The sequence below is a fragment of the Saccopteryx bilineata genome, chromosome 6 (genome assembly GCF_036850765.1).
Source record: "Saccopteryx bilineata isolate mSacBil1 chromosome 6, mSacBil1_pri_phased_curated, whole genome shotgun sequence".
NCBI classification, from domain to species: domain Eukaryota; kingdom Metazoa; phylum Chordata; class Mammalia; order Chiroptera; family Emballonuridae; genus Saccopteryx; species Saccopteryx bilineata.
Window position 1 is genome coordinate 138,245,945 of NC_089495.1, and position 14,748 is coordinate 138,260,692.

The 14,748-nt window shown below is 45.2% G+C and overlaps 1 protein-coding gene across 10 annotated transcripts in view; it reads right to left on the reverse strand.

Moving 5' to 3' along the window:
* Nucleotides 1-217: 217 nt before the first annotated feature.
* MBOAT2 (membrane bound O-acyltransferase domain containing 2) overlaps nucleotides 218-14,748 on the reverse strand; it is a 96,518-nt gene continuing 81,987 nt past the window's right edge. For all 10 annotated transcript variants that reach the window (XM_066235358.1, XM_066235357.1, XM_066235366.1 and 7 more), the window contains 7 exons: nucleotides 13,167-13,350; nucleotides 11,862-12,054; nucleotides 11,410-11,513; nucleotides 8,749-8,813; nucleotides 7,317-7,449; nucleotides 5,538-5,689; nucleotides 218-4,095 (listed from right to left, as the gene is read on the reverse strand). In XM_066235358.1, the coding sequence (XP_066091455.1) occupies nucleotides 3,870-4,095; nucleotides 5,538-5,689; nucleotides 7,317-7,449; nucleotides 8,749-8,813; nucleotides 11,410-11,513; nucleotides 11,862-12,054; nucleotides 13,167-13,350 (1,057 nt within the window). In that variant the 3' untranslated portion in view covers nucleotides 218-3,869. The remainder of the gene's footprint in view (nucleotides 4,096-5,537; nucleotides 5,690-7,316; nucleotides 7,450-8,748; nucleotides 8,814-11,409; nucleotides 11,514-11,861; nucleotides 12,055-13,166; nucleotides 13,351-14,748) is intronic.

The window sequence follows — 14,748 nt, forward strand, 5'->3', positions numbered from 1 at the left end:
GAAACTCCACAAAATACCAGTTTATATCTAACACTCTGGACAAATCATTTGCTGACAGTAATAACAGGCACCATTCTGAAACAATCATTCTCTCAAGTAATATTTTCCCTTCAATTACAATGCATAGCTTCTAAAAACAATGAATAATTTTAAACAGTTTGTGATAAGGAAACAAAAAGTTCATGAATAGTAAAAATTTGAAACAGGAAAGATTTTTTAATGGCAAAAATTTTTAATTTTTCTAATGTTTAAAATAGCATGTAATTAAATTATGTTTTAAATGTCCTTGAATGAAATAATATTTGAGAAATTATATGGTGATAAACCTTGTCCAGTAAAGTTGGTAATTTGTATAAAATACCCTTAGCATATCTCTTCCTCAATGTTACACAGCACAAACAGAACAATGACACAGAAAGCTAAAGGAAAATACATTTTCTTCAGCAGAGATTGTTTCACTGTGAAAGAACTCATTTAAGGGCTATAGTCTGTAAAAAATGCTGTGACTTCTGAATTAAGGGACTGAAAGGTTTTCTTCTGTTGTCCCTGGAAACCTTTTCAAAAGCCAGAGCTTTGTCCACAAGTAAGAAAGTACATGACCATGACAGTAATTCTGAGCGTGAATGTGCCCTTGTCCGTGACTCTTCCAAACCTTGCAAAGGCTTCCATTCATCACAGACACAACTAGCCACACACTTCTAGCACTGACCCATTGGGCTTATTAAGCAATTCTGGTCCAGAGCACCGGTGACCGGTCCAAGTCACAGGCTCCCGAATGACTGAGCCACATGAAGGTTCCGTCTCCCCCAAGATCAGTAGGGCTGCAGGGTGGACTGCCTTCGCGTCTCAGAACCAGCCTTTTCACTGCACACTCTTCTCAGAACTGGTGTCTGGGACACCCTGCACGGGAACGCCACATGTGGCGGGGATCAGTAACAAAAATCCTTTTCCACCCAAAGTACGGTGGCAGTGTAAGCGGTGGCTGGGCGTCTTTGAAACCAAAGAAACCTCTATTATGCAGGGCATGTTACAAGCTAAATAAATTTCCCCAATCACCCCAAGTTCCAATAAAAATGCTTACTGTAAAAACCGAGACTAAGCCACTTGTGAAATGGAGACATCTGAGATACATCAAATTAAATGAAAGAATAATTATTTTTGCTCATTTTTTTCCCTGAGTAGTGTAATCATTAACCAAAAGTATAAATATGGTATCGAGCAGTCATCTGCTGACAGCTGAAAAGTGGGGAAATACTATAAATCTGCAAGGGCCCTGCCCTGGGATTCAGAAGGAAGTGGGCGCACAGTGCAGTGGGCCTTGCAGTACCCGCTCGCCATCTAGGAACAGCGCAGGGATGGAGGGCGTCTCAACTCCTCCCCTGGGAGTCCACGTGGTAACCCTGCCACTGCTCCAAGGAGACACTCCATAGAGCACCAGAAGTTTCTTTGGGAGCAGAAGAGTCACCTTGAGAATCAGAATGATTTCTTTCGTTTTCCTTCTAGATTGCATACTTGTGATTATAACCTCTCCAAAATTAACCCCAATAAACTTAATGGAAAAAAAAATTTTTTTTAATAAGTTTCTCCATAATTAGAGAAGAGCTATTCAAAAAAAACATTTCATACCGAAAACAGTAAAACCTAGCAGATCCAGGTGGATTGAAAATCAATCTGTTTACCTTCAAAGCAATTGGAAAACTCATCGATGATCTTGTTTTCACAATGGTGGCGCTATGCTTACATTCACTGCGCGAGAGGCAACAGTGCTTAGGTTTATAGGCTGGGAAATAAAACAGCCAGGTAACAAACAAAATGGTGATTATTTGTAGATGGCTAACGAGGCCAAACAAAAAGTTCTATCAAGCTCTTTTGTTTCACTCAGGACATGCCTAGGCTTGTCTTTTGAACTCCAAACATGTTTCTTTTTTTGAACAGTGGCCAGAGCCTCCACAGCAGTAACTGACCGAGAGAAGGCTGGCAGACACATCCCACGCCCACTCCTGTGCACCCTCTCCCGGCACAGCCGGCTCCCTGCCAAGCTGGGAAAGAGAGAGCATCTACCCAGCTGCCCACTCTCCCCAGGAGGGGCAGGGCACAGCTAACCTTATCAGGTGGGAAAAAATGCACCCCTAGAAAAGTGAACACATTTCATACAAATACTCAAGTATTTCTGAAGCTCTAAAAAAAATCCATTGATATTTCCACGGATAAGAGCTCCAGATACGCTTGCTGTGCCTTTCTTCTTTCAGTGAGATCCTACCTCACTTAAGCCCGGATGGTTGCTCTGTTCTTACCTTCATTTGGAAATTTACTAATAAAAATAAGAAAGAGATTCACCCTAGAGAGACAGCTTGCATTTCATTAAATAACTTAAGGCAAAAAGAAAACAGATTTCACAAGAGACTGGTCAAACAAAGGTGCAGCCTGCAGGCACCGCCCACCGCCTCACTTGCCCCAGTGCAAGGTCCCAGCCGAGGCCTTGCCACCAGGCTGGCACCTGCCACCCTTCCCTTCCCGCGACGGCAGCATCATGGGACCCTGGGATTCGGAGAGACACCTTGAGAGTCAAGGCAGGTTCATCATGGCAAAAATGTCCCAGAACATCAAAGCACATTTCTTTACTTACAGAATCAAAAACTCATTAACAAGAGTTAACAGCAAAATTTTAATGTGAGAAGTTAAGAGTTTGGAAACTAATTTATATTACTCTCTAAAAATGTGGTTCAGAGCGAGCCAAGGACATTCAGTTCTCATTTTCCTAAAACTCTCCCAATGTGAATTAAAGCGTCAAGGGTGAGAAAGTGCACAGCCAGGCAGGAGCCTGCACCGTGGTTTCTCTTTCAAAACCCTTCGAACAATTGACCATATCATCGTCACAACCCTTTTATAATTCTATATAAGTTATGCTGAGAAATTTCATTTGAGTCCAATGTATTAAAAAGTTACTAAACCTTTTATGTCATACCTATCACAAAAACGCAGACAAATAGGGTAAAGCCCTTGTGCTGAGCACCTGGCACCTGCCCTGTGCACCTGCCCTCTCCCGCTGCCCGGGCTCCAGCCCCGACCCACACGGTGCGTTATTCCTGCCTGCCTGCCTGCCTCATCCTCTCTCTTTCTTCTGTAAGAAAACAAGTTTAAAATATCACATTACCAATCTTTAACTATGTTTAAGAAATTCTTCCTGGAAGGGCTCTCTGACTGATGCCCTCTGGTTTCCTCTCCAGGAAAATAAGCTACCCATAACCTGGCATCCACACTGTTTACAGGTTCACTACATACTCAGTCACTTCAGATGCTTTAAGAAAACCCTTCAAATACCGAGATATTTATTGCATTTTTTTAAAGTATCCACAATCTTAAATACCCTGTTTCAAATTTCCCCAGAATTCCTTCACAGCACATAACATCAAATATTGAAATAGAGGTCTCACAATAGTACACTTTGAAAATACCATTTAGGAACAATATTGTAGGAAATAGAGGGTTTAAGGCAAGACATTCATTTGGAAAAGTTAATTTCTCTCCCTCATCCAGACTGACACAATTGTTTTTCCACCTCTGCAGTGCCTTGGGACACACATGTACATTCAGCAACAGGGCACACACATGACCCTATGGACAGACGCTGAGGTCCTGAGCGCCCATTGAAATAATGGAAATATTTTATATAAGGCGTGGCCCACGGGGACATGGCATGGGAGGGGCTCACTCACTCCATTTCCAATCGAGTGCACAGGAAACTCCCTATCCACAACTGTCCCATTTCCCCGCCCACTGACTCTTTCTAACAAACCCAGACCCCTTGAGAAGGTGCTAAGATTGGTTTCTGTTAACATACAAGAAATAGCCATTGAGTGCTTTCCCTATCATTGCTTTAATGATGAATGTATGGAGGCTAGTTCTTGATTCTGATTGCACACATTGTTTGTTATAGAAAAACTATTCTGTCCCAAAGAATTCTCTGTTTCGTCAGACTTTTTGGATCGTGACAGCTGCACATTTTCATGTGTCGTCTTTCCTCTTTGAGTTTTTTTCACTGGCAACAACAGTAATACTAAGATACCAATAATGTGAAGGCAGTAATACCAGGAGCTAAAAGAAAAACGAAAAAGATCATTACATTTTGATCATTAACAGCTCTTAACAATGGTACACTTGTCAAAATGTCACCTGCCCTCTTCGGACGTGTTTCTTTACTACATTCTTCTCTTATCCACCCTGGCCCTTCCTCGAAGGAAACGCCACGGTGTATACTGGGGGGGACCTAGGAACCTCTGTACAAACCAGGCCAATTATAAGCATGACACCGTTATCACATTACGTTCCTTTGTAAGGGTCAGAAGGCCACGGCTAAATAGACCAAAAACAAAGAAGCACTTCTTAGTAGCTGAAAGTAATCTCTCAAACCCACAGCACCAAATACTGAGCAAACAAGACAATGCAGGAACAGGCAAGACTGCCACTGCCCTGGTCCCTACTGCTCCCTAGTTAAGTTATTCATATTCATATTCTAATGAAGTGAGTGACAGGTGAGCAATATTGCTTATCGATGGTACTGCCACGAAATAAAGAAATGTCACATTATTAAAAATATTATTAGAAATTTCATTCCTCAAATTAAGCATAAGCCAAATGTGGCCCAAACTGTTTCTACAAGCAAAAGTTCAAATGATTGTGAACAAAAAGAAAGACTGGACAAAAATTCAAACGTTGAGGTTGCATTAAAAACCATGTAACAATTTTGTTACAATGGAATTTTAGCAGGAGTTCCTGTATGATTATCGTCATATTCAATTCAATAATTTTTGACCACATAGTGAGTGCTGTCATTCTAAATGCTAGGGTAATGATGAAGTTATAAAAGAATAAAGTACTTGATCTCAAAGATGCCATTACATAGGGGAAGGAGAGGAGTTACATAAATAAAACATGAAATTCAAGACAATAATTTCTACATTACAAAATGACAAATGACGGATGAAACAGGAAAGACAGAGTGAAACAAAAACAGGTAAATGAAAGATAACTAATTTATGTTCTTTTGACTAAAGAAATGAAGAGACTTAATCATTCCTTGTAAAGAACAGCTACACTGTCTATTAACCCCTGGAGATCTCTGATGCAGTGGTGAGTCCGCTGAAATTTCTCTAATTTAGGACTGTCATCTGAGGCGTGAGCGGGGAGCCCACGATATGGAGAATCTGGAGACCATGTGGTTGAGGCTGAAACATGCCGAGCATGTGTTCAGCTGCAGGAAGGAGGTGGCAGAACACCTTGGCCATCATACCCAATAGCAGGGAGGTTTCTTTGATCTTTTTCCACATACAATAAACTTTAAAAATGTTGTTTAAAGAAAAAAAATACACAGATCCACTACAGTGCAAATTTCCATTAAAATACAAGAGAAATCAAGTACCGAGAAATAAAGGCTCTCCGAGCTCGACACAGAATGTACAAGATCAGTAAGTCTGCAAGGAGCTTTCTTTTAAAAATGAAGTCATTCCCAGGGACGTAACTGTAAGAGTCGCACTCACCTGTAAAACGTGAACGATGGCTTTATAGAGAGCAGCACGAACGGCACAACTGTGTAACTGACTGCTACCTGGGTCACCATCCAGGTGACAATGTCATACAGTAACTTCAGCTGGGGAGACTTGATGAAATAATGCCTGAAGTTACTTCTCATCTGAAATAAAGAAACAAAGATATTGCTTTGTCCTGTACACTGCTCCCCCGAGTGCACTGCTGTCCACTGTCCGCGGGGCATGGGATAGAGGGACCAGAGGACACGCCCACACGGACAGAGCAAATGAGCAGTGCACGGCGACAAGAGTGTGTCTGGGGGAGAGCGCACAGTTTTTGGCAACTTCCCTATGGACTGAAAGTTGTACTCAAGTAAAAAGTTTCAAAAAAAGTTAAAATAACATTGCCTAGAGCTCCTTAAATCATGTTTGGTAAACTACAAAAAAAAAAAATGTCCACTTTTCACAGCAGTCAAAGAATGAGACAGCATCTTCTTTACCCTCTGTGTTGCCCAAGGCGGATGGATACTGCCCAGCCCTTGCCCCCCCCTCATCCCCCCCCCCGCCCAGGTCCTGCCAAGGTCCTACCCAGCCCCCCCACCCCCAGCTCCCTGAGTCAGGGCTCTCAGCCCTGCACTCCCACAGCTGAAATCCTTAGCTGGTCCCCTGACATGCGGATGGAGTCAGGTGGCCCCATGACGTGCAGATGGAGTAGGGACAAGACTCTTGCGCAGTCTGGTGTTGGCGGTCCCTGTTACTGCCTGGCTCCCGCGGCCTGCCCTAGGCCTCTCCACACTATTCTCATTTATGCGTACGTGAACCTTCTGCTCCCACCACATTGACCTGTCATGCCCAAACACACCATGAGCTTTCAAACCAGGTTTTTGTAGCGTCATTCCCATGCCTAGAATGCCATTTTTCCCATTATACTCACTAGTGAAATAACTGTCATCTTTCAAAGCCCAAATCCAACCATGCTTTCCTAATGAGGTTACCTCTTGTAAACTTAACCAAAAGAGACTTCATTCCCCTCTAAATACCTGATACTTACAATCTATAAAACACAAGGAATCCGGCACATACATCTTATGGTACATGTACACGTGTGTGTACACACACACACACCCCTTATGCCCCTACTTAGACCACAACCACCCTTAATTATCCTTGACATTTGCCTCACACACACCCCACAGTACCTTACCACTGAATACAGTAAACACCTAATCGCTTGTGAAATGAAGCCACCCTACCTATAAATGACACATAAGCTGTTACAACCCCTTTCTTGTCATGTCACTTTCCTCCGACTTCTGAGTGTCCCTCTTCTTTTCCCACCCATGTCACCAACAAACTTGCTCAACTGTTTCCCAAAATGTTACTCCAGGTCCCAACCAGGCAAACCCTCTAAAGAACTCTGCCCTGCCCCTCACGTGTCTGCCCCCAGAATGGCCGTCCACACCCCATTCTGCATTCACACCAGGACTCAAGGATCATAGCCTCAGGAAACATTCCTAAAATAAGCTCCGCCCATCTGATCATCTTACTTAACTCAGGTTTCAGTTCTCCTTTGAAAACTTCTGTAATGACATTGACCACTTTGTGTGTGCCAAGTGTTCTCAGACAGACCAAGTGCAGGGCCCATGGCAGCCCTCAGCTAATGCACCCGCACACCCCGTGCTCACAGAGAGTGGCGCGCTGCCCTGACCAGCCGTGAACAGTTTGCTCCGCCTCTGTCCCCGCTCAAGGGCCGCTGCTGGTGAGGAATGAACGGAAGTTCCTGGTACTCACAGCACGTGCCGCTAATGTCATCAGCACTCCTGTCAGAAACGTCAGGTAGTATCCTGGGTACACCCCGTGCCAAATGGCAGAGAGAATGAAGGTCTGGATGGTTGGACTCAAGGTGGCTCGCTCATAACACACCCTAGGAACCATAAGAAGCACCGACAAGAGTGAGTGATCAGACTTCGCAGAGCCCACAGCAGTCACTTCCTTACCTGAGGGGGTCCAGGGGAACCAGGGAAACAGCCACAAGTTACCTTAGGCCTCATGTCATCTGGACCCTCAGGGACGTACAGCTATTAAGTGTCAAGTTTAAGAAAAGGAATTTAATTTTCCTCTTCTTACTGATATATGGAATAGATAAAATGGTAACTTCTAGTGTTTGGGAGTCTATATTAGTTACCAAAAGAAAAAAATCTAACTATGGTTGAAGTTATTTTTAATTTATACTGTTTTATTATTTCCATTAGTAACATCAAGACCTTTTAATTTATGGAATAACACTATTCTTTCTGACAAGTAGGTAATGTTTATTCTAAAGTTTTCTTGTAACAGACTAGAGAACTCAGATGAAAATAAGATTTTCCTAAGGTATCAAATTTAAAATTCAACAACAAGAAAAATGACACTACAGATTAGCTCACAAACGCCGCAGCCACGGGGGTGTGGTGGGGTGGGTGCAAGGCAACGTAAAGCGATGATGGTGCATTCTAGAGAGCAAGGAATAATGATAACCACCTTGTCATACAATAACGGACGTTGCAAAAGGGCTGAGAGCACCAGCACCACAGGGCAATTTATAAAACAAAGTCCACGAGAGCACTGCCTCACTGGGGACCGTGAGATGGGGGTCCCTGAGTGTCTGAGTAATTTCCTCACCTTATATTCTGTGAGTGTCCCCCACCTGAGCTCCTCTACCTCCCCATGGCCACCTGGCAAAGTCCTGCCAGTCTTCCCAGCGCCCTCATGGTCGCTGCTCCCTCTCCCGTGCTCTCACTGCAGGGCACAGCAGTTGTGGACCTTCTGCTGCGCCTGCAGCAGGACCGTGAACTCGCAGAGACTGAGTCTTCTGTCTCTGTCGTCTTGTGTCTCCATACAGAGATCTGTTGAACTAAAATACTTTAAAACTGGAATTGCTCTGGAGAAATCCAGGGTATATGCACCGTGGCAGTACAGTCACTTGTTCTGTTTGACCAGATCTGGCATGAACAAGGGCGGAGGACACCGTGATCTGACCTTGGCCAAGGCTTTCACCGGCCGGTGGAGAGGTAGGTCAGTGACAACAACCTTCATGGCTCGGCCCTGGAGGATGTTAACAGTGTTTCCTGGTGAACACCAAGGCCACGATGTCACTCAACACATCCTTAATTTAATCCAGAATCTGAACTCAGTGACACTGAACCTCAATTATTAGCTAAAGATCATTTGTGAAGAAACATACCTCTTGAGCCAAAGAGCTGTCTGAATATTCCAATTATCAAGAAACATCTTGAAACTTGTTGACATCTGAAAAACAAAGGAACTTTTTTCTTTGCCCAACAAAATAAAGAAGTTTTAAGTATAAGTAACAATGTTTTATTGTGCTAAAAATAAACGAACTTGACAATGATGGTGGCACAGCGATTTCTTTCCTAACATTGCCGCCCCACCACCACCCAGCAAGCCCACGCCCCAGGAGGAGCTGCGCCCTGCAGGGCCTGCCGCACGCCAGGGGGAGCACCACCTCTTCCTCCTCCGTGCTCACATGTCAGGGCTGTCACGGAGTTGTCCCACAGGAACCTGACAGTAAGCAGATGACTCTCACAGAGGACTGGATGGACGTCCCCTCCAGCAGCAGTCACTCAGTCCCCGGCTCCCCAGATGGTGGCCCTGCACGGCTGCTCCTGTGTGCCTGTGTGCAGGCCTGCTACCATCTTCTCACCTTCCAGGCGTGGCTAAGCTTTCCCACGAAAGCTGTCCTTTGATCTGGGGGCAGGGGGGTACCTTGGGTCCCTGGCCTCTGCTCCTTCCCTACAGAACGATATCCTCCTCAGGTCTTCACCCCCTTCTCACCGTTGTAGATTCCATGGTCCACTGTCCACTACTCTCATCAAAACCCTTTTCCTCTCCCTGATAACTGACCTACCTACCAAATCCTAACCCAGACGAACCGTGCTCCTCCTCACAGCCTCTGACTGCTCAGCGCAGAACACCACACAACATACGTGTGAGACGTCTGCCCGCCACTCCTGGCTCTCCACTCCGATGGGCCCCTTGGTCTCCTGGCAACCCTTCCCTCCCTAGACAGTTCATTCTCCTTTTCTTGAAAATGAACTGAACCATCTGAAGTTGTCTTTATTTGGTAAGTCACAGCCAGATAAATGCCAGCAATTTCATAAGGTCCAACCTAATGCTTCAAAATTCCTCCACTCTCGCGTGTCTGGTCCTATCCCTCCTCCTTCCCTCACAGAAAGTAACTCTGCCTCCTCCTTTATAGCTAGCGATGATATAAATCATCGGATGCCAAGTTCTCACCAGTAAAGCTACAAACTCAGTTGCATCTACACTTTTCCTTTCCTCCTGTGCTGATGGTACAATAGAAGTAGTCCCTCTTCCATCGAGTCAGTCCACCTGCCTCTGCACCGTGTCCCTCTCTCCATCTTCTTAGGGACCTCACTTATCGATAAGTCTCTCTGTCCCGCTACTGTATCTTCACACTCTACCTCCTCAAACACTCTCCAATCCGTAAACATGTTTCAGTCTCTCCATTTTAAAATAAAGCACGAATCCTTCAACCCTTCCATCACCTGTTCCCTCAGCTAGATGGGTAATAAATGTCTACGAGCTGCACAGTCTGGCCTTTATGCCTATCCCTCCCTCAAGTCTGTTAGCAAATACCTCCATACACTCTCACGTCATTAAAGCCAAAGGCGCTTGTGAGCTCATACCTTCTCGGACATCTCAGCAGCCCTGAACACTCAGACCCATTCCCTACTTCACAAAAATGAACTCCCTTCTCTTCTCTTCACTGTTTTCTATACCATGCTTTCTCAACAGGGGTGATTTCACCCCCACAGGGATGAAAACTGGTTTTTAGGAAACAAAAAAGTCTGCCTCTTTTTATTTACAAAGTACACATATACAGTTAGTACATAAACGAATATACAGTGTATCTATAATATTAAAATGTTATGAGGAGTTTATGAAAGTAAAGGTCTCAGAGGGCTTCTTAAGGTCACAATAATGAACAAAAGGTTTGAATCACTACAAATATTCATCACAATTTCCACAATTATCAACTTTTCCCTCCCAGTGTTCATTTTTATTGCTAACATTGTTAAGTGTATTTCAAAGCAAAATATCAAACATCCTATTTCACCTGTATATTGTTCAGAATTTATGTCCAATAAATAAGGACTTTTAAAAACCCATAATCAGACCCCCCAAAATCACAATAATTTCTTAACATCATCTAATACCAACTTTGTATTCAGATATACCTGACTGTTTAAAAATGTCTCTCAGTCTCCTCATCTGTTAAAAGGCAAGAATAACGGCACCTCGGAAGCTAAACAATCAAAAGTCACACGTGCGTTTGGCATGGAGCCCACCCACAACACTCAGTCGCTCTTAACGCTCACAACCCTGCCATGACCTCTAAGACTGCGCCTGACCTGGCCTCCACTTCTCCCCGCTTGTCTGTCCCCACTCCCTACACCGAGAACCAACAGGAGCCACAATCCTCAGGCTGCTTGCTCCCCTCAGCTTATGGGGCTGACTGCCTCCCTCCTGTGGCTCAGCTGAAGACGTTATTTCCTTGAGGACCCCCCCATCTAAGGCAGACTCCTATTTTATCATGACACGCACATACCCGACACCCCCTTGATTGTAACCCATCTTTCTGTACCACAGCACCCCCACTAGATCAAAGTTCCACGAGAGCCCGGGCGTGTCTGTCTCCGCCTGGGGTACACGGTTAACAACCAGCAAATACTGGTTGAATGAAAGAAGTGTTGTTAGTAAAAAACTTTCAGTACCACTCTTGTACATCACAGCATAACCTAGGAAAGCAAATTATGATACTTCAAGTATCATATGGCAAACTTCTTACTAGTTTACTAACCTCTATCTGCTGAATCCTCAAATTGGAAATTAAGTCCCAACAAGCTTCTCCGTTTTTATCATATCCTCTGAAACCAAAGCCAGCAGCGTTATTAATAGCATCAGCTGTATAAACAAAGTTGAAAAAACAGTGTTAAGAATCAATGTAGCAATCAACCATGTTTTCCCAGAAGGTGTCTTTTATTGTTAAACAGTAAAAGGAGATTTATTCTCATTTCAATCTAATAAAATGGGCCTTGATCCAGTTTTTAGAATATCCTAACAGTTGTTTTATATATATATATCCTCATATTTTGGTTATGAGCTATAAGGTCTGTTTCCTGTATATAAGTGACTCTAATTTTTCTAAGTGGTCTTTAACTATATATCCTCCAGAGGGCACTCTCATGGCTAGGCACAGGGCAAGAAGCACTGCAGCACACTGACAGAAATGTCTGTTCACTTTTTACTTACCCAACGTCCATGCAAAATAGTATTTGGGTCTAGCAGCCAAGAGGGAGACATACAGGTAGAGAACCCTGGCTGGCCACGAGGTGGTGGCTTGGAAATGTTCATCAATGTTGTACTCCACAGGTAACATGTTCGAGACGGTCAAGTGGAAAAATAAGGAAAGCCCACAGACTAAGAGCTTCTGCGTGACTGCCATCTGAGGGGACAAGACAGAACTTCATGAACTTAACAGCACTTAGAGCTCCAATTCCTTTATTGTCACTTAGGGCAGTGAGACCTCTAAAAGATCACGTGGTCAGCCAGGAGACACAAAACAGTCAACGGAAGTGATCTAAATATACCCAATATCAAGTCTGAAATTCAACCCAGTTTGATACATACTTTTTCAATGAACACTTAGTAACAGAAAGTATGAAGACAAAAGCAGCTTTCTGGTCTAAAACACAATGAGCTGCACGTAGAAAAGAGGTGAGAGCTTGTGAGAATGAGCACCTGACTCTCATCCACGCTCGGCTACAGTGACCTGGAAAGGGGGCAGAGCCTCTGCTCCCCGCTCTCGGTTCTGTAAAAGCACAGGACCCCTTTCACGGTCTCAGACACCTGAACCACCCTCTTCTGTGGGACTTTTAGGTTCTAGCAGACTCCCACAGAACATTCCCCTGCACAGAGCCCAGAGCCCTCCCTGAGAGGTTCAGGTGCCCACCAGGCAAAGGGAGTGCAGCCTGCGGGTGGGGGCGCCCTCTCCCCCACTGCGGGCCTCAGGCTCCGAGGCTTGGGTTCCTCGCCCACTCGGTAAACTGGGAAATGAAGGGCCCCACCCCGGAGACTGTGGTGAGGGCTGAGTGACTGAAGTCTGACTGTAGCGCCAGCATTGGGGGGGGGGGGGGGCACACAGAAGTGCTGGCTGCCGCTGCATTGCCGTTGCTGGAGTTGGAGCAGGAGGAAGATTTCAATGGGCCAGGAAGGAGAAGGAAAAGCAGAAGATGAGACCACTCGACTGCTGGGACATGAAGCCTGGGTGGGAGAAGCCAGGAAAGGGAGGTGGCTTGGTTCCCTAGAAAACACTCTGTCGCTATAAAGTGCCCCTCTTCCGGAGGAGCTCGGCAGCTTTTTAAGTCACTCGTCTTGTTCTTTCATGACTGCACTTTCAGTAAGCATCTCTACTAGGCGTTGAGTCAAGAGTCATTTCTTTTGCAAGATACTTTTTAAAACTGGCAGGTAAATTCAAACTTGAAACCATTAGCATACTTAAATGAACGGGACTCATTGACACACATGATCGAGGTCCCAGAAGAGTCCCACTCTTACGTTCGGCAACGGCTCGGCTCGCCCACAGGGCAGCTCTTCTTTGCCATTTTCTGCTGACTGTGTCACATGGTAGGACCTGCCTTCAATGAAGGTGATGTAGTCCTTGTAAGAGCAGAGGGGGCCGGCCAGGATACCCATGAAGTTACAGGTGTAACTGAAATACTCCAGTAGGCTCGGCATACGCCTGCAAGGACAAGACGGCAACACGTGAGACGGCCCAGCGGCGTTCAGGGTATATAACAGAAACAGTCGTCTTCTATCTTGCCGCTCCCAGCATCCCCAAAATAAAGCAAGCTTTGACTTCCACTTGTACTCATACAATAAGAGCCTTACAGGATCAGGACATAGTCATCTCAACCGTAGTTTTAGATTAAAGAGTTTCCCCACATCTTTATGAGCAACTGCAAAGAGTTTCTACCTAATTCCTCACAAGAAAACAACCCAAAATGGACAAGACGTGGCAGAAAGAACCATCTCCGACCGGTCCATCATTCGCTCGTTTAACACGTCTGTGTGCGTGGGCCTAAGTGCTCGCGTGTGCCTGTGTCTTGACACCACAGTAAACAATAGAGACATTCTGCATTCACAGAGCTTACATAAACATAACTAAAAATATAAAATATGTTCAGAGGTGCTAAGCACTACAAAGAAAAGGGGTTCTTCTGTCATATTACTAAGTCAGAGAAGCCTCTCAGCAAAGGGGACTTTGAGCAGGGACCAGAGAAGTAGAGAGGGAGATGTGAGACTGCAGGACAGGGATTCCAGGCAGAGGGACCAGGGAGTGCAAAACCCCCGGGATAGGGCCCCTGGGCAGCAGGGAGGCAGTGGCTGGCGCAGACTGAGCCAGGACAAGAGGGAGCCACAGTGAGATCATACCGCGCTGTCCCACAAGCCACGGTGGGAACTCAGAATTTTATTTTGAATGCAATGAAAAACTATGTTTCAAAAAACTATAGCCCCTGTGTGTGCATAGGGCCAGGCTGGAAGGAGGAAGATCGGGCAGGAGACCACTGCATTCTCCCAACAGGAGGTGCCACCAGCCCAGTGTGGTGGGGTGGCAGCACCTGTCCACAGTCCGGCAGCACAGCCACGGGACTGTTGATGGACAGGATATGGGGTGTGAGAGAGAGGGTAGCTCCCAACACTGACTCCATTGCTTTGAGGTCAGTCCCCATGGCCAGTGGTGCCTGAAGTTTACCAAGCATTTCAGTTCTCAGTGCAGGTAACCAGGTAAAAGCTGGTTAGTAACAGAGCAGAATATATAGATATATTATCACATAAATGAATTAGAAATGCTATGTTTTTGTTTTTGTTTTTATTGAGAGGAGGGGAGTCAGAGAGATCAAACTCCTGCACACACCCCAATCGGGATCCACTGAGCAAGCCTACTACCAGGGGATGCTCTGCCCATCTGGGGCCACTGTTCCATTGCTAGGCAACCAAGCCATTTTAGCGCATGAGGCGGAGACCATGGAGCCATCTTGCCCAGGGCCAACTTGCTTGAACCATGGCTTCAGGAGGGGAAGAGAGAGAGAAAGAATGAGAGAAAGAAGGGGAAGCGTGAGGGGTAGAGAAGCAGATG